The 10271-nt window shown below is 46.3% G+C and overlaps 1 protein-coding gene across 1 annotated transcript in view; it reads right to left on the reverse strand.

Moving 5' to 3' along the window:
* Nucleotides 1-287: 287 nt before the first annotated feature.
* Nucleotides 288-10271, reverse strand: part of TMEM209 (transmembrane protein 209) — a 27252-nt gene continuing 17268 nt past the window's right edge. The window contains 7 exon segments of the mRNA XM_032220507.1: nucleotides 288-1085; nucleotides 2834-2907; nucleotides 4103-4132; nucleotides 4134-4201; nucleotides 5502-5616; nucleotides 6250-6347; nucleotides 8367-8492. Coding sequence (XP_032076398.1) covers nucleotides 1031-1085; nucleotides 2834-2907; nucleotides 4103-4132; nucleotides 4134-4201; nucleotides 5502-5616; nucleotides 6250-6347; nucleotides 8367-8492 — 566 coding nt within the window. The 3' untranslated portion in view covers nucleotides 288-1030.

Consider the following 10271-nt stretch of genomic DNA (forward strand, 5'->3'; position numbering starts at 1 on the left):
TCCACTCCGGAGTGAGGTTGGATTGATTGTATTTTGGAGGAAAATTAATTGCGGGATTTTCCATCAAGATATTCGCAAGCTGGGTGGGTTTTTTCCTGTAGCCTCAGGGGTATGAATGCTTGCATAGAGGACATTTGTGTATGCATTTCTCAATTTTGGCAAGTTTAAGATAGGGGGACTTCAACTCCCAGGATTCCCCAGCCAGCATAGCTGGCTGGGGAATCCTGGGAGTTGGAAGTCCCCCTATCTTAAACTTGAGAAAAACTGTTATAGTTATTGGGGGGGAAAGTACATTATTCTAACAATGTCGCTTCTTCCATTATCCAGTTACACAAAAACCTATTTTTTTTTCCACCAAAAATCTCGATGGACCGACAGTGCGAAGTTCAATTTTTCAAGAATCCTCCTGTTCAAAAAGAGACCTTTTAAAAAAAATAAAGTTTTAAAAAGTTTTGGAGTGTTCTCAAAGCGAAAACCGGATCTAAAAGGGACTAAAGAAATATTTTCACTTTAGAAATCACGCGCACAACGTAAGGAAACACGTTACAACTGTTCGGTGCTAGCCGTCAAAAGCTCAGGTGGGTGAAAAGCAAAATCCACACAGGATCCGGATTTTTAACATCTCCTTTCAGTTTTTTCTTCTGATTTGTGTTCTTATTAAAGCAACAATCCTTTGGTACATTTGGGGGCTCAAGATTTGGTTCAAAAGTGTAGTTTGGGGTTTGGACTCCAGATTGAACAATGGAGGGCAGCAAACCAGATCTCCCTTCAAGCTGATTTCGCCCCAAATTTTCCAAAAAGCAACTCCTTCAGCGAGTAAGAATTCGACGTTCCTTCTGTTCAAACCTCCCTGCGCAGAAACGGCCTTGAAATATATTTCTCGACTCTTCTGTTGTTGTGGAAATAAAAAATTAAAGCACCTCTTGTCGTTGCATGGCAGTTAAATTCAAGGCAGTGCAATCTCCGAGTTAAATTCCCATCCTAGAGAAGGAATTATCTAAAAAGAGTTTGTAGCTGGGGGAAAAACCAGCTAGTCTCCAAAAATCCAGAGAACATTCACGCCGGATAATCCGAGGTTGACTCGCCTGCGAAGAGGGGGCCTTTATTATTAGATCCCAGAAAAACCTTCGTTGAGAGATCAAGAAATTCACAATTTCTCTCTCCGGCTAGAAATAAAACTGTGCAAAATCAGGCATGTGTGATGAATTTCGGGGCCAAAGAGGAGAGAGAGAGGCAGGGTTATGGTGTTTTCCCACTAGCTGCTCTATATTTTAAACCTTGTTATGCACAAGGGGACACGGCGGCTCAGTAGATAAGTTGAGCTTGTTGATCAGAAAGGCGGCAGTTCGGCGGTTTGAATCCCTAGCGCCGCGTAACGAGGGAGCTCCTGTACTCGTCCCAGTTCTGCCAACCTAGCAGTTCAAAAGCAGGTAAAAAATGCAAGTAGAAAATAGGAACCACTTTTGGGAAGGGAACAGCGTCCATGCGCCTTGCGTTGAGTCATGCCGGCCACATGGTCACGGAGACGTCGGACAGCGCTGGCTCTTCGGCTTTGAAACGGAGATGAGCACCGCCCCTGGAGTCGGGAACGACTAGCACATATGTGCCAGGGGAACCTTAACCTTATCTTATGCACCAACAATCACATCTTTGGGGTTTTTTTTTGGGGGGGGGGAGAACTACCAAGAAAGAAGAGGTTTGAAAAGGCCACCTGTTTAGTTATACATCAGGAGTCCACAACTCTTGCGCTGTGGCGCATTAATGGCTGGTGGTCTATTCGGAATTGGGCCTCGGGAGTGGCTGGCTGGAACCCCCCCACATAGGCAGCACATGTGGGCTCTCCGCCTTTTTTGGCTTGGACGGCCTCCTGCACTACCCTGCCAGCCAAAACAGTGTGTGTGTGTATGGGGGGCGGAGGCTAGTGTGGGCTTCCCCCCCTGTGCCCTGATTTGATCGGCATGGTGCTGCAGGAGGCTATCCAGGCTGAAAATGGGGCACGGGGCAGCCATGCGCAGCCCTCCCTCACCCCATTTTGGCTGGCAGAGGCACCGCAGGCCACTCCTCTGCTATTTCCAGGCTGGCCCCATGGGCCAGATTTAAGTGCCCTACAGCCCGAGTTCAACACCCCCGTTTAGATAGATAGATAGATAGATAGATAGATAGATAGATATATAGATAGATAGATAGATAGATAGATAGATAGATAGATAGATAGATAGATATAGATAGATAGATAGATAGATAGATAGATAGATAGATGATGATATATGATAGATAGATAGATAGATAGATAGATAGATAGATAGATAGATAGATAGATAGATAGATAGAGAGAGAGAGAGAGGAGAGAAGCTGGGGATTCTGGGAATTGAAGTCCATGCCTCTTTTAAGGGCCTGGCACCCACTCCTGCCCCTCTCTCTTCCAAGCTCAACCTAAAACGCATCAGGCGGATCGGTATCAAAATTCAATCTGTTAGCTGATGAGATGGATTAGGGTGAGGTGCCTGACAACTGACTCATACTTATGACGGTTGCAGTGCCCCGGGTGTGTCTGTGTGTGTGTGCCCTCTTTTTGCGAACCCCCTTCTGACCAGCGAAGTCCGTGGGGGAAAGCCGGATTCATCCAACGACCGTTACTCGTTAAGAACAGAGAGCGGTTCGCTTAGCGGCTGTGGCGAGGACGGTCGTAAAACGGGGCAAAACCCCACAAATTTCAAACAGGAGTTTTGGGCTCAGTCGCGGTCCTAACTGGAGGGTCGCCTGCATTAGCTGTGAGGACAGAATATATATGTAATATCAATATATAAAATAGATAGAAAATTATTATACGTACCCCAGCATCCCCGATTCCTTGGTCTTGATGATGTACAGGAACATAAGCAGTGTGTGGAACAGGTTGTTTCTGCCCTGAACATGAAAAGGCCAGTTAGAGCCCGACTAGTTTACACCTGCAACAAGTTGTGTCTTTTCTCTCCTTCCATCGGCCCCACTTTTGTTTTGACCAACACTATTGGCCTTGCTAAAGAATGGCCCAAAAAAGGGGTCATAGTTGAATTCCACGCGTCTCAAAACGGCCAAGGTTGAGAAACCTTACTATGGTAGGAGAGGAGAGAGGGGGGGACTGTGGAGCCCTTGGTGCACACTCTGAGCTTTGGTGGTTTTCTTGCAGACGTTTCGTGACCCAACGACGGGAACATCATCAGAGCTAGAAGGGAGGAGGAGGTGGAGGACTGTGGGATCCTTGGTGCTCTCTGAGCTTGGTGGTTTTCTTGCAGATGTTTCATAACCCAACCAGTAGCATTATCAGTGCTAGAAGGGAGTGGGGTTTCTGGAGAGGAGGAGGAGAAGAGGAGGAGGAGAAGGGAAGGAGGAGAAGAAAGAGAAGGAGGAGGAAGAGGAGAGGAGGAGAAAGGGAAGGGGAAGAGGAGGAGGAGAGAAGGAGGAGGAGAGGAGGAGGAGAGGAAGAGGAGGAAGGGGGAGAAGAGGAGGAGGAGAAAGAGGAGGAGAGGAAGAGGAGGAAGGGGGAGAAGAGGAGGAGGAGAAAGAGGAAGAGAGGGAGGAGGAGGAGGAAGAGAGGAGAAAGGGGAGGAGGAGGGAAGAGAGGAGGAGGAGGAGGAGAAAGGGAAGAAGAGAGGAGGAGAGGAGAGGAGGAGGAGAAGGAGAAAGGGAAGAAGAGGAGGAAAGGAGGAGGAAGAAAGGAGAAGAAGGAGAAGAGAAGACAGGAGGAGAAGAGGAGAACAACAACAACAACAACGACTGTGGGGCCCTAGGAGCTTGGTGGTTTCCTTGCAGACGTTTCGTGACCCAACTAGGGAACTTCATCAGTGTTAGAAGGGAGTGGGCTTTATTGAGTGAAGGAGAAGGAGGGAGGAGAAAGAGGAAGTGGAATGTGGGGTCCTTAGTGCTCTCTGAGCTTGGTGGTTTTCCTTGCAGACCTTTCATGGCCCAACTAGACGTTCCCCCCCTCCCTTCTAGCACTGATGATATAACCTAGTTGGGTCATGAAACGTCTGCCCGAAAACAAGGACCCCAGAGACATATCAATCCTCGCCGGTGGACGCCGCCTGTTCTGGGATAGTCACGGAGAACGCAGTACCCCTACCTTAGGAAGATTGTAAACCTGCTGTTGATAAAATCAGCTCGTAATGGGGAGGGTTGATGCTGCTCTGATGGACGCAGAACAGGTTCTCGTTCGACATATCTGTGAGTAAGAAGAAGAATCACATCTGGGTTTTTTTAATAATATAATAATATGTATTTATACAATTTTTCCCCACTGGTTGACAATATACTTGAAGATTGCTTTCTTACCATCCCATAGATCCATCTTATCTTACAACGGTCCTACTTCTTCTTCCCTCCCTCCCTCTTTCCTTCCCTCGTTTCTTCTCTCCTACCCTCCTTCCTTCCCTCCCTCCTTCCCCTTCCCTCCTTCTCTCCTTCCCTTCTCTCCTTCCTTTCCCCCTTCCTTTCCTCCTTCCCCCCTTCCTTCTCTCCTACATTCCCTCCTTCCTTCCTCCTTTCTTCTCTCCTACGCCCTTCCTTCCCTCCCTCCTTCCCCTTCCCTCCTTCTCTCCTTCCTTCCCTCCTTTCTTTTTCTCCTTCTCTTCTTCCTTCCCTACTTCCTTCCCTCCTTTCTTCTCTCCTTCCTTTCCCCCTTCCTTCCCCCCTTCCTTCTCTCCCACATTCCCTCCTTCCTTCCCTCCTTTCTTCTCTCCTTCTCCTTCCTTCCCTCCTTCCTTCTCTCCTTCCTACCCTCCTTGCTTCCCTCCCTCCTTCCTACCCCCCTTTCTTCTCTTTCTTCTCCCCTTCCTTCCTTCCTCCTCTCCTTTCCCTTCTCTCCTTCCCCTTCCTCCCCTTTACCCTTCCCCTCTTCTTCCCATTCCTCCCCTCTTTCCTACTCTTACATTCCCTCCCATTCTTCCTCTGCCTTTCCCTTTCTCCTATTCCTCTGAATCACATCTGTTAACCGCCCGATTAAACAAAACTTTTTCAGAGTATAAGACGCTCCGAAGTATAAGACGCACCTAGCTTTTGGGGAGGAAAACAGGGGGGGGGGGAAACCTGCCTCTGCAGGTGAAGGTGAGTTAGAGCCGAGGTGGCACAGTGGTTAGGGTGCAGTACTGCAGGCCACTTCAGCTGACTGCTATCTGCAGTTCGGCTGTTCAAATCTCACCGGCTCAAGGTTGACTCAGCCTTCCATCCTTCGGAGGTGGGTGAAATGAGGACCCAGACTTCGGGGGCGATATGCTGACTCTGTAAACCGCTTAGAGAGGGCTGAAAGCCCTATGAAGCGCTATATAAGTCTAACTGCTATTGCTATTGCTATTGCCTCCCAGCAATTTGCCTCCTTGCAGCCAACAGCCAAACAGCCCATTTCAGTTCCAGCACAGCCTGATTAGCAGAAGCAGCTGATTGTTGGGCCTCCCGATCAGCCGTTTCAGGCTGCAGGGGTTACCGCAGCCTGTTTTTTTAAAAGGGGGGGGGGAAACGTACATTACCTGGTTTATCAGGGGTTTGAATGAAATGTTGGGAGGTAAAGGTTTTCCCGTCGGGATACTTGGGATGGGGGGGCAGCCTGGAGTCAAGATACGTGCAGAAGACGTGCATCAGGATCTGGAGGGAGAGAAGGGCGGTTGAGACTTAGCGCCACGTTGGACACTTCGGAGACAAAGGCGGTAAGTTCTAGTCCCACCTTAGACATGAAGGAGGGCTGGTTGACTTTGGGGGAAGGAGCGGGAGATGGGGAGTTCTAGTTCTGCCTGAGGCATGAAAACCAGTTGAATGACTTTCGGCCAATCAGGGGTGGGTGAGTTCTAGTTCCACCTTAGGCATGAAAGCCGGCTAGGTGACTCTGGGCCAATCACCAGGAGGAGGTGAGTTCTAGTTCCACCTTAGGCATGAAAGCCAGCTAGGTGACTCTGGGCCAATCACCAGGAGGAGGTGAGTTCTAGTTCCACCTTAGGCATGAAAACCGGCTGGGTGACTTTGGGCCAATCGTTCTCTCTTTCAGCCCAGACCACCTCAGGGTCTTGCCGTTGTGGGGAACGCAGAAGGCGGAAAAAGACACGTATGTGTTCACTGCCCCGAATTATTTGTAAAAATATTAAAGGCAGGAGACAAATAAGATAAAAAATATAAATGAATAACTCCGCCAGCAGCCTTGCTAGGAACAGGAAAGGGAGAACGAATCGGATACGCCTCCTTTTACCGACTTCAGAAGCCTTTGGCGCAGGTGGGGGGACTTACTCCAGAGTCGGTGGGGAGATCCGTATCCCATGTGCGCGCTTTGAAGTCCCCGCCTCGGTTCCACCTGAACGAACTCATGCACCCGCCTTGGGAAAGCTCTGTCAATCAGTGAAAAAACAAGACCATGAATGGCCCAAATGGGGTTTTTTTCCCAGCTCTTTTTTTCATTTATTTCATCGTCAGTTCTACTACAGGCCTCGAGTTACGACAGCAATTGGGAAAGGAGGTTTATTTATTCATTGTATATCGGTAGTACTGGGAGTTCTAGTCCTGCCTTAGGCAGGAAAGCTGGCAAGCATGACTTTGGACCCATCACCAGGAGACAGTGAGTTCTAGTCCTGCCTTAGGCATGAAAGCTGGCTGGATTACTTTGGACCCATCACCAGGAGACAGTGAATTCTAGTCCTGCTTTAGGCATTAAAGCAGGGGTGTGTGTGACTTTGGACCCATAACCAGGAGACAGTGAGTTCTAGTTCTGCCTTAGGCATGAAAGCCAGCTGAGTGTCTTTGGACCCATCACCAGGATACAATGAGTTCTAGTTCTGTGTTAGGCATGAAAACCTCCTGGGTGACTTTGAGCCAATCACCAGGAGATAGTGAGTTCTAGTTCTGCCTTAGGCATGGAAGCCAGCTGAGTGACTTTGGACCAATCACCAGGAGACAATGAGTTCTAGTCCTGTATTAGGCATGAAAACCGGCTGGGTGACTTTGAGCCAATCACCAGGAGATAGTGAGTTCTAGTTCTGCCTTAGGCATGGAAGCCAGCTGAGTGACTTTGGACCAATCACCAGGAGACAATGAGTTCTAGTCCTGTATTAGGCATGAAAACCGGCTGGGTGACTTTGAGCCAATCACCAGGAGATAGTGAGTTCTAGTTCTGCCTTAGGAACGAAACTCAACCTATTGACTCTGGGCCAGTCACCAGGAGACGGTGAGTTCTAGCCTTGCCTTAGACACCAGAGCTCATTAGGCGTCTCTGCGCCAATCACCAGGAGACCGTGAGTTCTAGCAAGAAAGTCATCTGGATGACTTAGGTCCCATCGCTCTCTCTCAGCCCAACCCACTTCACAGGGCTGTCGTTGGGAGGAAAACAGGAGGAGTGGAGTATTAGGTTACGTTCTGTCAGAATATTCATGAACTGGCAGAGACATGGTAACCAGGTCAGGCAGTGAGGCTTATTTGGTGACCGAGAGCCATGCCAGACAGCTTGGAGCTTGGGCGTGGCTTGCCTATGTAGCTCTGAGTCTGTGCAAGAGAACTGGTCTAGTCTCCTGAACTGAAACTGAAACCAACTCTCTGCTGTTGATATTGCACATTTATTCATGTGTCATTATGTATGTGAAGAAGTTAATGAATTCTACAAATTCTGATAGAATTTATAAGTGGCTAGAAAACAGAAGTCAAAATAGGAAATAGAAGTCTCTTTTTGATTTTTCTAAAGTAGTATTGAATAAAAATTAATCAAAGTTACTAATTACTATCAAACCTAAAGTATTGACCATAATGTAAATATAATGGAGATATGAACAATTAATATTATTATAGCAATAGCAGTTAGACTTATATACCGCTTCATAGGGCTTTCAGCCCTCTCTAAGCGGTTTACAGAGTCAGCATATTGCCCCCAACAACAATCCGGGTCCTCATTTTACCCACCTCGGAAGGATGGAAGGCTGAGTCAACCTTGAGCCGGTGAGATTTGAACAGCCGAACTGCAGAACTCCAGTCAGCTGTAGCCTGCAGTGCTGCATTTAACCACTGTGCCACCTCGGCTCTTATTACACTATTACAGATGTTAAAACCAATAGGAAAGCAATGAATTACAAAAGCTAAACATGTGTGCCGATACAGAAGGCTGTAAAACTTATTTTATATTGTTACGTTTGTCTTGTTTTTTTCCTGCATTTGTTTTACTCCCTGTTTTTAAAGGTAAAAATGTTTAATAAAAGCAATTAAAAAAAAAAAAGAAGTTAACGAATCCTACTCAATCAGTTATCCGTGTGTGCTTTCTGGATTTGATTTCTGCAACGAACTCCGGGCACGTTCGCTGACTTGAAATGATTCGTAAACCAACGACGAGGGCAGGATAAATAAGAAATAAATAAATAGCCGTTCACCTTTGATCCTTTCGACTAAATATTCCTGGCTGGGGGTCAGGTCCAGGTATTGCACGATTGTGTTCAGGGTGGGGATGAGGGGGGCTTTAACCAAAGCGGCTTGCTTGAGGCTGCTCAGGCTGGCCTCTGCAGAAAACAAAGAAGGGAGAGAGAGAGGTAGAAACGGCACCCTTTTGCCATCACGAAAGTACCCCGTTTCGGGTCTCGGCTGTGGATTTCCTTTTACTCAAGTGACAGACGGAAGTAAGCATAAACAATTTTAATAAGGGAATAATTGAAAACTGGTATATATATATGCAGTGACGTTTTGTTGAAAAATGGAAGGAATAAGATCTCTGTTTGAAGGTACGAAGTACAAGGATAATAATGAACATAATAAGAATATTTTCTGGAAAAAAATAATACTAATGGTAACTGAATATATATTGTAGAATGAAAATGAGGTTTTTAGTTATACTAGATGAAAAGTTTGAGATGGTAAATATTATTCGAGGATGTGGATGTTAGCAATAGCAATAGCAGTTAGACTTATATACCGCTTCATAGGGCTTTCAGCCCTCTCTAAGCGGTTTACAGAGTCAGCATATTTCCCCCAACAACAATCCGGGTCCTCCTTTTACCCACCTCGGAAGGATGGAAGGCTGAGTCAACCTTGAGCCAGTGGGATTAGAACCGCTGAACTGCAGATAACAGTCACCTGAAGTGGCCTGCAGTTCTGCACCCTAACCACTGCGCCACCTCGGCTCTTTGGCAATGTTAAAACACTTGTAATCAAACAACATGCTGCATGTGATGATGGTTTTTCTATTTTATTTTAATTTTATTGTTGTGTCTATTAAATATATAACAGAGAGATACGGGGTGTCTGTGTGTGGGGGAAATGTAGTTGGGATGGATTGCCACAGGTAGGGGAATAAGAAACGATACTAAATTATAATCTATTAAATGAAACAATAAATGTATAAGAATGATAAATGTTAAAACACCTGTAACCAAACGACATACTGTATGTGATGATGGGCTTTTGTGTGTGTGTGTGTGTGTGTGTGTGTGTGTGTGTGTTTCTTTTCTTCTTTCTTTTTCTTTTTTTTCTATTGTTGTGTGTATATGTTGTCTATGCAACAAAAATAAAAAAAACTTATTAAAAAATAACAAATGAAAGTAAGCAGCTGCGATCAAGAGCTCTCAGTTATTCTGCAGTGCAAAACACTCAAGATGCTCAAAAATCTGGGGAGATTCTCACATCTTCCAGGTCAGGGTTGTGCCAAAGATCCTTTTTTTTTTTCCTTTTTCAAGAGGCAACTGGACTTTCTGGTTTTTTTTTCCTTTTGAAGGCATTTCGCTTCTGCACCCAGAAGCTTCCTCAGTTCTGAGCGAATGGTGGGGAATGGAAGGATTTATATTCCTTGCAGACAGCTGGTCATTTGTATCCTTTTAGAGAATCGTTGAGGCCACTTGGAAGTTTATCTCTGACCTCTCCAACCTCCAAGTGGGCTCAACGGCTCTCTAAAAAGGATGCAAATGACTAGTTGTCTGCGAGGAATATAAATCCTTCCATTCCCCACCATCCAGTCAGAGCTGAAGAAGCTTCTTGGATGAGAAGTAAAACATCTTTAAAAGAAAAACCTCCAAGTGGCCTCAAGGACCCTCTAAAAGGATGCAAATGACCAGCTGTCTGCAAGGAGTATCAATCCTTCCATTCCCCACCATCCGCTCAGAAGCTGAAGAAGCTTCTTGGATGAGAAGCAAAATGTCTTCAAAGAAAAAACAGAAAGTCCAGTTGTCTTGGGGGGAAAAAAAACACTTTTGGGACAATTCCGACTTGAATTGACGGAGAATCTCTAGCGACTTTTAGCTAGACAATTTGGGATGAAGACCCTTCGAAGGGTGTGGGAGTAGGAATGG

Source organism: Thamnophis elegans, chromosome 7 (assembly GCF_009769535.1).
Source record: "Thamnophis elegans isolate rThaEle1 chromosome 7, rThaEle1.pri, whole genome shotgun sequence".
NCBI lineage: Eukaryota > Metazoa > Chordata > Lepidosauria > Squamata > Colubridae > Thamnophis > Thamnophis elegans.